Here is a 13,857-nt window from a genome sequence, read left to right as displayed (position 1 = left end):
ATGAAAGATGAACAAGTGTGCGTAGTGCTGATTTCATTATATGTAGATGATTTTATAATTACTGGTGATGCTATATATCTAATTGATGAAATCAAGCAGCAGATGTCACAGATGTTTGAGATGAAGCATCTCGGTGAACTCAGACACTGTTTAGGTCTCGAGATCTAGAGAGATTCAGATCAAACATTTCTGTCTCAAGCAAAGTATGTCAAAGCCCTGTTAGAAAAGTTTAGAATGGATCAGTGTAAGTCTGCACCGGTACCATTGCAACATAATATCAAATTGCAGTGTGAGGATGGCTCAAAAACGTCGGATGCAACACTTTACAGACAGTTGGTTGGGAGTCTGATCTAACTAAACACCACTAGACCAGATTTGGCTTATGCAGTCAGCGTGTTAAGCCAATTTATGTCTAAGCCACTAGAATGCAACAAAGAATGTTTTGAGGTATCTACAAGGTACTGTAGATTATGGAATTATTTACACTGACTCTTCTGATGTTAGACTGGCAGGATTTGCAGATTCAGATTGGGCAGGAAATGTAGATGATCGTAGATCTATAACAGGTTATGCATTCAGTCTTGGATCCGGGTGATCACTTGGAGCAGCAAGAAGCAGAACACAGTCTCCTTGTCCTCAGCAGAAGCAGAGTATCAAGCCATGTGTGCAGCAACGTGCGAGGCGGTTTGGTTGCGGAGACTTCTCCAGGATGTTGGGGAAGAATAGACAATCACAACAACAATCAGATGCGACAATCAAAGTTCAATCAAGCTGGCCAACAATCCGGTGTTTCATAAAAACACTAAACATATTGATACTCAATTCCATTTTGTTAGAGAGAAAGTGCAATCTAAATAAAATCACCTGGAATATTGTAATACATGTGATAATGTTGCGGACATTTTCACTAAGCCTCTTGGAAAAGTAAAATTTCAAATGTTTAGGGAGATGTTAGGGATATATGTGAACCCATTCTCCATTAAGGGGGAGTGTTGAAGATAATGGAGAATATCCTAGAATAGGTAGGGTTGGTTCATGTAGCCTCAGGATAGGAATTAGTTTCTATTTCTTAAGATGTTGTTCTAACTTCCCGAAAACCATGTATTCTATTTAATGTGTAATGTTGATGAACAATATAGAGCATTCTGCAGAGCCAGACTCTCCTAGTTCAGACTCTCCTTCATAGAGCTGACCAGTGAGTTTTATTTTCATTAATACAAACATTGTCATTTTTATCAGTTTCCAAGTACTAAATATTGATATTCATAATAATATTTATAACAGGGATCCTTCTTGCATTTAGGTTCCTATATATTTTATGCACAAGAGAGATTATATCAATATCATTGATATCTCTAACTAGATTCCATGACCTATACTCACAAAGACTCAGAAGTTTTATATGCATCTCCAACAAATGTTCTACATATTCATGGAGTCTCTTCACAATGTTCCTGGCTTGTATCATCTTATTTTTATCCCATGGTAACTGAATGCAACAATGTACTAGTGCTGTAGCCGTTTCCCCACACAGCAATAGCTGTTCTCTGGCCTATTAACGTTGTTGTTGAGCTAGTACAATTTTCTCTAACGCATCAATCCCAAAACAAAAGTATCTTACCATCTAGCTATCAGTGGAGCATGCATGGTATCAATGGCATCTTAAGCATGTAATTATCTCATTTGTTAAGTTGTTAACCAAAAATGCTTTATCATTAACCTGGTCAAATCAAGCTTTTTTCTCCGTCCAGAAATATACTCAAATTCAAGCTTAGTGTATTCCCCTTCAAAGGGTCCTTTTTCTCAGCTAATTTTTATTATCTGGGATTCAAAAACAACAGAACTATTACATCTGGATCGCGTCTATTCCATACCTAAAGAGCCTAGCTGACAAAAAGAAATGCAGTTGATCTCAATATACGTCTCAGATCAGTGGAAAATTGAGTAATGTGTGGAAATAAAATATTTGACCTAGACGCACAACTCAAGTTAACTATTAGTAAAATTCTGAAATAGAAAAAGTTTTCCACGACTCAGCAATGATCAGAAAACTTGCTGCTAACATAAATAGAATGAAATGAACGATGAATTTTTTTTAAGAAGGTGAGCATATTGTGGGTTACATCAATGTAAACATACATTGCCACCGAAACTAAGTAGTGAAGTTAAATATACATTAGGTATAAATGTATTTATACTCTAGCTTCTACTTCAACTAGCACAATGTCATTTAGAATGGACAATGTCACTTAGGGCCCGTCCTTTGGTTTCTATAGGAAGAAACAAAACAGCAATTCCTGCCAATAGAATTACAACTTCAAATAAAGAAATAGCTAATGCCCTTCGACAGCTTTTTACCAAGCCTACAGCTATAACAGGGCATAATACTCCTCCAATTCGTGCAAATGAACTTGCAGCTCCAAATCCTGTAGACCTTATGGATGTTGGGTAAACCTGCAATAGCATCTAATTGGAGTCATTTCCTTCAATGACAGTAAGTAAATAAATAAAAAAACATTAGGATTCAGTCAAGTAGAAACAGGAACAACCTTGGTAAAGTGAAAAGTAATGAATTCATTGGCCATGCCAAATTTTCCAACCTAGAGAACTGTTAGAAAAACCTACGAAGTAATAGTCTTGTGAATTATTTTACTATATAAAATGCAATATTCCAGTTCAACAACGGAACTGTCATGAATATTTATAAAATTCTTCAATTTACCAACAATATGAGCATTACTAGGGTAAAGGCTTTCATAAAAAATGAGTAGTTTGGCAAAAAGAGATGAATAGCTTAAATTACGCAGTTCACTGAATTTCTTGGCTGCATTTTGTGTATAATATGTCAGGTGACATCCCAAGCAAGTATACTAATGATCTTCTAAGTTACACTCCAAAGAAGCTTCTCATCGAGAACTTCATAATCACAGACTGACATAACAGCCATTTATTTCCATGACAAGTTAGCCAATGTAATTAATGCATTTCAACAATAGCTTTAAAAACCATAACCAGGTTTTGAACCGGCCACCTATCTAACCAGGATTCAAACTGGAACTGGATCAAACCAAATCGAACCGGATTTAATAAACTGGATATGAAAAAAAATACATTAAATATTTTTTTTTAATAAAAAAAAAGTATATTTTAAAGATTTTGAACCATGATTCCAAACCATTAGAGACAAAATATGCAAAGTTGTTCATCTATATACCATGTAAGGGTGAATATATCAAAATGGCACAAAGTGCAATACATATCAACAACAAAATACATAATCAATGAGGCTCTAAGTGGCCTCTAGAGTCCAAAAACAATGCTACAAGTTATTGGGCCATTGGCCTACTACAAATCACTGATCAACATGATCACTCATCAAACTCATTATTGATTCACCACTACTAGAAATGGGATCATCAAAAAGGGCTACATAAATGTCATCTAGCTCAAAGTCTTCAAACTTGGATTGCTCAACCTTATAATATGGTAGAAATTGAAATTTTTTGACATGCCTAACCAATGATTTTGGTTTGAGTGAAGGTTCATTTATTCAACTTTGTAATATGGTAGAAAAAGCTTAGCATGCCTAACCAAATATATTGCTTTGAGTGAAGGGTGCATTTTTGTTAAGGCCATGGTAGAGGAGTTCAACAATCAATACCACCAAAATCAATGAAATTCAACATTCAATACCACCAACATCAAGGTACATAAAGGGCTTCATGCTCTTGATCAAATGGCAATCCCATACCCTCACACACGACAAAATCAAATGGAAACATTGCAACCCCCCAAATCATGAAATCCTGAAAACTATTAAGCCCACTGGATTTTGAGTGGGATCTAAAATTCTAGTTTTTCATATAAAATTGAATGAGGTCAGAACCACTCTCAAACATCCTGAGCCAATTCATGGTAATATTAAAAATTTAAGTAAAAAGATGAAAATGAAAGATAAAAGAAATGTCACTTCTGTTGAAGTTTTGTAGTTGCGGTTGGTATTCAAGTCAACAAAATTAAAAGAAAGAAAAATATTATTTTTGAGTTCATGTCGACTCCAGAAAGACAGGTCGGCCCCACCATACGAATGGGTTTGACCCTTGGTCATGTTGAAGAATGTAACTAGGTTCAGTCTTTATAAATGTATTTATGTCACAATATATTGTATTTGTCAAAAGAAAGAAAATAAAATTTTATTATTATTAAAATTCTTGTTAAAGCATAAGTTTCATGCTTGGGTCAATTATTTTTAGGTCAAAGCCTCCATTGCAGGCTTCTAGGGTTTGTGTCAAGTGTCCTTGTCCATGTCATAATGTAAGGAACCCTTCTTGGGAATTATTTGTCAAGAAAGAAGTTTATTTTATATTAAAAGTAGTCTTCTAGGCCTCCTCCACCAAGTCGGCCTCAAAACTGGACAAGTCGGCCTAAAACTGGGTAGCAGAATCACTATATAAAGGCAGAAACTCGACCTCATTTGTGACCAACTCAATAAGTTCAATCTACAACTTTGGGCGCTAGAAAAAGTGTGAATTTCAAGGAAGAAGGATAACTAAGGAGAAGGAGGTCTCTCACAAGCATAAGAAGTTGAAATTTTCTCTCTTCCCCACACATGTGAAGTTGTGCAGCTGCTAGAAGGGGCTGAAATTCTATTGTAACTAGGAGGGTGAAATTTTGTTGCTAGGGATTGAAATTTAGCAACTGGGAATTCGAATTTTTGGATTAGAGGAGTTGGATAAGAAGAGACTACTATATCATCTTGGAAGGCTAACTTGGTCGAGGAGGAAAGTCTATTGGTCTAGGGTCTTCATCCATCTCAATCTGAATTACTGAAGGAAGAGTACTTGACTGGGTTTCCCCCTATATAGGGGTTTTAGCCCCAGGTGTCCACCTACATCTGGTGTCCCTGATCTTTGTGTTTTTCTTTTGATAATTGCTTGATGGAACAAAGATAAAAGAAGAACATAAGAAAGTTAATATGAACATAAGAATATCACAAGTAATTATCAACATAGGAAAATACTTATGCCTTCCCGATTTTCTAACATGGTACCAGAGCTAAGGTGAAATAAGGAAGAGAAAGACAAGTTGAAGGTCTATTGAAGAAAAGGATCAAGGAAAGGTCATTAAAGAGGATCATATAAGGAGATAAGTCTACCATCTATAGGAACAATGACAAACTCAATGAAGGGAGAAAACAAACTAGAAGGAGCCTCCAACTACAGGGCCTGGAAAAAGAGAATAGATATCCCTATACAGAGGGATACATGGAATGAGATCTGTCTTCTCGAAATCTTAAGGATTAAAATTGAGAGAAGAACCGCTGACTTGCAATTTATACTCTGGTCACATGATTCTTCTCTCAATGAACTATCAATCATATTCTAAAGATTAGTCCTGATGATGGACCCACTTTGGGGTTTGAAACATCGACAGAATGAACATGATACTGTGGATAATTTGGATCATGCTACTCCAAGAAACAACCACAGAAGCTTAAAATCTAACAGAATAGATATCATTCTCGAAAAGAATAAAGTCTTAGATCTTGTTCAAGGAAAAGTCAAGAAGCCTGTTGATGAATCAAGTATTGTAGATAAAGTGAAGTTTAGAGAACTTGAAATACTGGCTATGAATCTAATAGTGGATGGAGTTAAGGATAACTTAATTCCATACATATCCAACATAAATTCTGCTCAAGAAATTTATGAGGCTCTCTCAAAGTTATTCATAATCAAGAACATTGGTCAAATAGCAAGCCTCAAGAATGAACTAAGAACTGTTAAGATGACAAATGATGATATTGTTTCATCATACTTTATAAGGATATCTAGAATCAGGGATGAACTCCAAGCAATAGATGAAGTTGTCCCAAGAAAGGAGCTCGTAATTACCGCCCTTTTAGGACTACCTAAATCTTGGAGCGCCTTTGCATCAAGACTCAACAGTTGGAAAGATATGCCAACATTTGAACAAATGTGGAATGCATGTAGTCAAGAAGAAGCCAAAATATCAATGGTAAACAACAAAAAGGAGAATGAAGAAGAAAACACCTCGAATGCTTACTCTCTACTCATCACAAAAGAAGGGAACCTTCAAGAAGTTCAAAGGACCAAATAAGAAAATGGATCTATCCAAGGTTGAATGTTATAATTGCCATAAGATGGGGCATTACCAGAGTCATTGCCCTGAGAATCCAAGAAATAAGAAGAGAGAAAGGGAACATGCAAATGTTGCTGATGAAGGACCACCAAAGAAGAACAAGATGGAAGAATCTGAAGTCAAAGACTTATTTGCTAGGGATTCTTAGGGACATTATCCCTTGCATATCCTTCTATTCTATGTTTTGAATTGTTTTCCTTTATGTTTTGATCTCTAGAATTTGTAGGTCTAACAAGTCTCGTTAGAACACCTTTTATTTTGATAAAGTTGTAGGTATCCCTCAAGATTGGATTGAGAGGGAGCCTTCACCATTTTACCGAAGATAAGTATCTTACTCCTTGTCTTATCTTTTATGTTTGGCTTCCCTCTCCTATCAAGATGTGTTTTGTATTATATGCTAATAACCTTTCTCTTTATATTTTTCCTTGGCTAGGAAAGCTTCTTAATTGCTCAAGGGTTATGTAGAAGACTTCAAAGGATAGACTTGAAGTATGAAAGAAGTTCTATTAAAACCCTTCAAGCATTGATGTCCTACAAGGTTTGTTAAGAAACAACCCAAGGTATGTTTGTATCCTATAAGCTTTGTTACAAGGATCTCTTTATATAAAGGTATGATCATTCCTTTTTTTTTTGCTCTACTTTACTAACATTGTTATGGTTAGGGTTTTGAATCGTAAGAGATTCTTGTTTGGGTGATTAATCATTAGATTGAATCTACCCTCATTATATTTTGATCATTCGTATGGAACCCTATAAGGTTCTCTATAAAACCCTACCCTAAGGGTATGTCTATAGTTATGAAACCCTAGTCTACTTAGGGTTAATGATGAAGTTTAGAAATCCTATTCTCTTGTATAAAGTCTTGGTATTGTTATAATAAAAACCCTAGTCCTTTAGGGTTTGCCGTTAATGTTTAAATGAATCCCTAGACCTTTAGGGTTTGGTAAATCAGGGTTTATGAACAAAACCTTTGTAATGTCTATAGTAGGATTCTAGGGATAAAACCCTAGGTGAATATTCCAAAAACCCAAGTATGAATAAATTGTTTTATATCTAGCTTTGATGTATTGATGTTTGAGTCCCAGGTTTACCTAGTAAATATTGATGAGAAATGCATCCTAGATATGTATATTCGAGTATGCTAACCTAATTGTTGTTGCTCATGTAAATTCTAAGGTTTGTAACAAATCCCTAATAGAGATTGATATTCTAGGATATGATGATATTGTTTTCGATATGATTTAGTCTAGGGTTTGCATCAAACCTTAGTAAAGTCTAAAACATTAGATGCATAGTAGAATTGTTATTTGATTGAATTACTGATATCTAAGGCTTTGTGTAACAAAAATAAAATATAGGGTTTATTATAATTATAGTAGAGATTGTCACATATCTTTGGAAATAATATTGAAGCCCTAGATAGAATGAGACTGATTTCTTGATTAAATTGCTTTATGTTGTAGTCTAGGGTTTGTAACAAAACCCTAGCAAGAAGTTGAAGTTTAGAAGTATGTGTCTCTTGCTGATTATGCACCTAACTAGGTTTAGGTGTTTGAATTATAGTAATATGATTCTAATATAGTTAATTTCAAGCTTCTATATATGTATTTCGTTGTACTTTCTATTGAAGTTTTGCAGGTACACAATCTTCAAGAAAATGAAGATATGTGTATAAGCATGAAGAAGAAAGCTATTAGGATGATGATGAAGATGACCTTGATAAAGTCGTGAAAGGTTGAAGCTTCTCCGATGTTATAGAAGAAGAAAGTAGTTGATCTCCCTAAGCTTAAGAGGGAACCTGGTTAGAAGAAAAGGTATATCTCCCCAGTTAAGAGGGATGGCATATTATGACAATGAATACCTTGAAGTAAGAAAAAGTACTATTGATGAATATAAAGTTGCAAACAAAAGACTTGAGAAGATCTGAGGATGTATTTGGTATCGCTGAAGAAATGAAAGTGGTAGAAGAAAGCTGCTAACAAAATTGTATATGGATAGCTTGATTTGAATGATTGAAGATCACGAAGGCTTGCGTTTACTTGTTTGTATATTTGAGATTTTATTACTGATTGGGGTTGTGAGTATACAAGTAAATCTCTCCACAAGAAGGTTGAATCACTTTGGAAGCATGCTTGGACAATTGGATATATCTAGTTTATTAAGGAGAGTTGAAGCATCTAATGGCGGATGCTTGGGAGGACATCCAGTTGACCTATATGTTGATGTCTAGATCCCAAAGAGGGAGGGTGGCGTTGGTCTTGGAGCTCTAACCTTGGATACACACCTAGATCCTTGGGTTGATGGTTAGCATGTAACCTTGATGCTACCCAGAGTGGCTAAAAGCTTTAGTCCATCTTAGTCCCATCTGGATAGATAACCCTGGTCAGGTATCTAGTCTGCGGCACTGAGTGTGCCTGAACTCTTCATAGGTCATATTGGAGATCTTCCATGTACCTCTATATGGTTGTAATTATCAATACCTCCCTAGTTAAGAGGGAGTATTGAAGAATGTAACTAGGTTCGATCTTCATAAATGTATTTAAGTTACATTATATTGTATTTGTCAAAAGAAAGAAAATGAAATTTTATTATTATTAAAATTGACTTATTAAAGCATGGGTTTCATGCTTGGTTCAATTATTTTTAGGTCAAAGCCTCCATTGTAGGCTTCTAGGGTTTGTGTCAAGTGTCCTTGTCCATGTCATAATGTAAGAAACCTTTCTTGGGAATTATTTGTCAAGAAAGAAATTTATTTTTTACTAAAATTAGTCTTCTAGGTCTCCTCCACCAAGTCAGCGTAAAAAATGGACAAGTCGGCTTACAATTGGGTAGCAGAATCACTATATAAAGGTAGCAACACGACCTCATTTGTCATCAACTCAGTAAGTTCGATCTACAACTTTTGGGGCTAGAAAAAGTGTGAATTTCAAGGAAGTAAAGGAAGAAGGATAGCTAAGGAGAAGGAGGTCTCTCACAAGCATTAGAAGTCAAAATGCTCCATCCTCACCACTCAAATTGGCAGATGCATCTATGGATGGTATAGTTCAATTTCAGGATGTGTTATTTGATGTTCCATGCAATGGTTTTCTTACATCAATGTGTTGCTAGAACTTCGAGGTCATGCCATGAAAGTGGTAAACTCTAAATGAGATCTAATAACACTTCATAATATTATAGTTTTATTTTGCCTTGTCATACCATGGGGGCATGGTTTTCCTTTAGAAGTGTTGTCATCTCTTGGTTCGATATGTACTAGTAGGAAATTATTTAAGTTTGAGTGCAAAATTGCTAGATTTTCAAATCCTTTTTAGCATCTTTTCATAACCTTTCCCTCAATTTTAGTCCTTTTTAACTTTCCCATATGACATAAACCTGTTTTACTCCATTTTCATGCTTATATGTGGGATTAAGCTCAAATTTTCAATGCATTTGTTTTAGTATTTTAAGTGAATTTATGACTAAATATTAAAAAATAACATACTTTCACTTATCTTTAACAACTAGGTTAGTTTGTTGATGATTACAAGAACATTTAGAGATTGTGATAATGCAAATGTTTATCACTTAGCTCCAAATTTGAATTTCCTCTGCAAATGTTAAAGATTTAATGAGGATTTGGGATGATTATTCAAACATTTTGGATATGAAGAGAATTATGGAGCTCTTGCTAATATTTTGTCATCAAATATCTTGGAGATATCCATGAGAAGGTATTTAGAGATATTTACTTGCTAATTATTAGCAGATGATTTTAACTACATGAGAGATTTGTGGATCTGAATCTGTTGTTGGTTATCTCAGTTTCAAAGCAAGTTTATATATAAATAAGAGTTCCTTCTCCATTCCAACAAAGGTCTCTGGAGCATACTCCAACTTATGATGGAATAGAATGTAATTTCTTAATATTTCTTTTCACATAGATTTTCATTCTCTATTTTTAGATGTTGTATGATTTGATTTAGCTTATGTTGTTATAGAGTTAGTTTCCTTCTTTTAAGGAGATTGAGCTAACTCCAAATAGATCATGGTCGTCTATTGCTTTATTTTGCTTTATGCAAGTAGATTTTATAATTGTCTTCACATTAATGCAAGTGTCTTTCCTTATGTAGCCTCGAGGGTTACCTCAATTGGTTAAGTTCCCGTAATTAAAGCACCTCGCTATTGAGAGGTCATGAGGTCAATTCTCCTTTACGCTCTCAGGGTTAGGCTTCGTTAATGAGCCAGCGAGAAGTGATCCCTTTGGGTGGATCTTCCCGAAACAATGTTTCCGTGGACGTAGTAGTCACTAATCTCCGGAGTCTATGCACCACATCCAAAAAAAAGTGTGTTTCCTTATGCAATGACTGTTTTAAGCTCATAGATTAGCTTTCTTTTCACAACAATGATTCATGGAAATAAGAAGTGCCTAAATCATGTCAAGAGATAACTTGGTGACAACAAGGTCTCGATAACATGATCAGTGTTAGTACATGATCATTGCCAAGAATGATTAAGTTTTGTTTTAATTAATGAAGTGTGGTTTGTTTCATTTTCGTAATTAATATTTGTTCATTGGATTATATTGTGAAATATACTAAACAAAGTATTGTTGTAGAAGATTTAGATCTTGAAGATTGAATACTTAACCAAAACATGATTTACAACACTTGTGGAAAGGTATAATTCAATAATGGACTTGTCTTTTGTTTCAATTATTTCATTTCACAAGTTTAAGCATCAATAGGATAAGCATTAAGCATTTTAGGTAAATCGTATTAATAATCCAATTATGCATATACAATGTTTTCATTTTAGAAGTTTACATACTTCGGATTCATAATAAAATGTTACACAAAGGTAGTGTCTTCCACATCCAAACCATAACATTTTTTGTTTTCCCTTTTCACTCCATCTAATCAATAAATAAATAAAAACTATCCCCTTTCTCATTTAACTTGTCAAACATCGTCGAAAAGGTCTAAATGAAGTAAATCCGAAGTCATTTAAACCAAGAAGGCTAAGAGATGGAGAGCCAATGAAGTTAAAATCCACACATGTAAAGCTTAAGCAATTGCCACTTTGCTATGAGGCCAATGCTCCTAGTCCCATGCTTGGTTATGAATATCTAACAAAAATTGGACTTGTCAATGAAACCAATGCTTACAAAAGAAGGAAAAAGTAGTAAGAAACAATGCCAAGGAAAAGCAATTCAATGACGAGAAAAAGGTTTCCAGAAAAAATTGTGTTAAGAATTGTTGAAACATCCAACATTTTAGGTGAACCCTTCACCCATCATTAGGGACATGAAGCAGAAAACATAGGTGAAGAGGGAAATATCTAACCTATAAAAATGTAATGGTGTCGGGAGAGAGATATTACAATTTGTTAAAATTAGAGAAGGTTTTATTATTCAATAATTAATAATATTAGTTAGAATTATTAATTAATTAATAAAATTCTTATTAACAAGGTGTAATTAATTAATTAATAATGTTATTAAGAAATATATGAAATAACCAATTATTAATTATTAATATTAAAATATATTGGAATATTAATAATATTATTAAAATGGGAGGTTAAAAATGAGATTTATTATTACTGATATTAATATTAGGAAAAATACCTATTAAAATTAAATGTAATATTAAAAATAATGAAAATATTATGATCAAAATTTAAAATAAATAATATATAATAGTGTTAATATTAAAATAACAATTAATAATATTAATAAAAAGAAGAAGTGGTGGGGGTATAAAATCCTTATTAATATAAAAACTGTAAAATTAAAATATTATTATTATTCTTAATATTGGGATTGATAACTATTAAAATTAAAATAATTAAGAATATTAAAAATTGATAATATTATTAAACGATAAAGAGAATGGAATAGTGGAGGGGGAATTCAAGAATAATGATAGGTTAGAAGGAAATAAATAATAATATAAGAAAATAAGAATTATTATTATGAAGATTAATATTCCCTATGAACTTAAGATAAAAATTATTATTCAACTCATTCAATTTAAAAAGGGGTTAAAGAAAAATAAACTAAGGAAATTGGGGGGATGACCCAAAAGAAAAGGAAAAGAACAAGGATCGAGGACAAGAAGGGAGAGGGAGCAAAGGAATAGGTTAGCGGTGGGTAGAGTGAGGAGAATGCTTAAGAGAAAGACAGTGGATGGTGGGTTGCCATGACTGACTAACTTTAAAACCATCTTCCCAGTTAAAATTGTTAGAGTACTTTTCAATTTATATGACTTCTCTAATTAGACGGGTATTGCATGTTGAATTTGGTAGTTATGGTTGGTCTTCATAATTTTTATTTTAGCCCTTGAAAATATATGTAATAAACAATGTAAGACATGTTCTTCATGTCGGCTTCAAAAGAAAGGAAATTTTTAATTTTTAATATTGAACTTTGGCTCAAAAACTAAAGTCGACCCTCTAAGAAGTCAGATTGGCTTGCCCCTATGGTCACACCAATTTGACCTCACAGAATTCTATATATGTCATTTCGTCCTCCTCCAAGTAGAAATTCGGATCACTTTTGAGGTACAATTAGGATCATCAAGGATGAGTCTGAGATCAAATTTGAAGCAGAGTAAAGGGCGAATTTGTGGAAGACTAAAGTCTGATATGAGGCAAAGCTTCTGGGAATACCAAGAATGGCAGGACCGAAGTTTTTGGGTACAAGATAAGGCTGAAATTCGGCCCTAGCGGAGTATAGTAGGCCAAGACTTTTGGGCAACATTGTGACTTGACATAAGGGCAGTTAGTTGTAAAAATTTCTAAACAAAAATTCTATTACTGCAGTAACTAATTTATTTCACCTACTTATTATTCCCAATAAGTTATTCACGAGATCTCTTCACTAAATGTTAAAATAAATTCTACTGCAGATATCACGTCATTATATAAAAATAAACATATGCACAAGAATCAATCACATCAACACAGTTATTTTTGGACAATTGTCCCCAAAAAAAACACAATGCGGGAAAACCGGTGCAGTAGAGGAGGGATTGTATTGATCTCTAGCAGCAGTTGCTTTTACAAAAAATTTACATAGACACTGGGAGAAATCACCTGAGACTTTTCTTTGAGACTTCCTGACACCCTAGAGAGGTTCCTTCAATGTTGCACGAAGCGGGAGCGAAGCGGAAGCGCGGAGCGCGGAAGCATCATTTTCCAAAAATCTAGGAAGCGAAGCGTCCGCGGAAGCGTCTGCTATATATATATATATTTTTATATTTTTTTGCATTTATACTCAAAACAAACATCCCAAATACCAAATTAATTGTAGAAGACATGAAAACATGCATATTTTTGCATAAATCAAGATAGATATGGCATCCATGATTCCATTGTAGTTACTAGTATGTACAACAATCATCTATATTCTAGCTATTACAAACATAGGACCTTTTTCATGAGGACTATGACTTTCCTCCAGTATTTCTATTTTCTTGCAAAATAAAGTCATTAAACCAAAAATTGGTTAAACATGAAAGACACTTACTTGGCAAGTGAAGAGGGGATCTTCACCTTGATGCTTCCTTTGCTTGAGCTGCCCATCACTAGTATCCTTCTTGCACTGTCCAGCACCAAGCATGACAAAAACTGCTCCAAATTGTATGTTATTATGGCTTTCGAAACTACTTTATCATCTTAAATCCTAAGGTATTTTGACTCCTTATTTGGTCTTTATGA

General features: G+C 34.1%; 1 protein-coding gene across 4 annotated transcripts in view; it reads right to left on the bottom strand.

Annotated features, from left to right (window-relative positions):
* Positions 1-2,068: 2,068 nt before the first annotated feature.
* The window catches only part of LOC149168517 (organic cation/carnitine transporter 7-like), a 391,286-nt gene continuing 379,497 nt past the window's right edge, over positions 2,069-13,857 (bottom strand). For 3 of the 4 annotated variants that reach the window (XM_089428285.1, XM_089428283.1, XM_089428282.1), the window contains one exon: positions 2,069-2,454. In XM_089428285.1, the coding sequence (XP_089284411.1) occupies positions 2,227-2,454 (228 nt within the window). In that variant the 3' untranslated portion in view covers positions 2,069-2,226. The remainder of the gene's footprint in view (positions 2,455-13,857) is intronic. The other variant, XR_016259749.1, reaches the window with a different exon arrangement.

This window comes from Pinus tabuliformis, chromosome 4_2 (genome assembly GCF_031772625.1).
Source record: "Pinus tabuliformis cultivar Carrire ecotype Pingquan chromosome 4_2, CPIR1, whole genome shotgun sequence".
Lineage (NCBI taxonomy): Eukaryota > Viridiplantae > Streptophyta > Pinopsida > Pinales > Pinaceae > Pinus > Pinus tabuliformis.
Note: the sequence above shows the minus strand (reverse complement) of the source record. Positions and strands in the feature narration are given on the sequence as shown.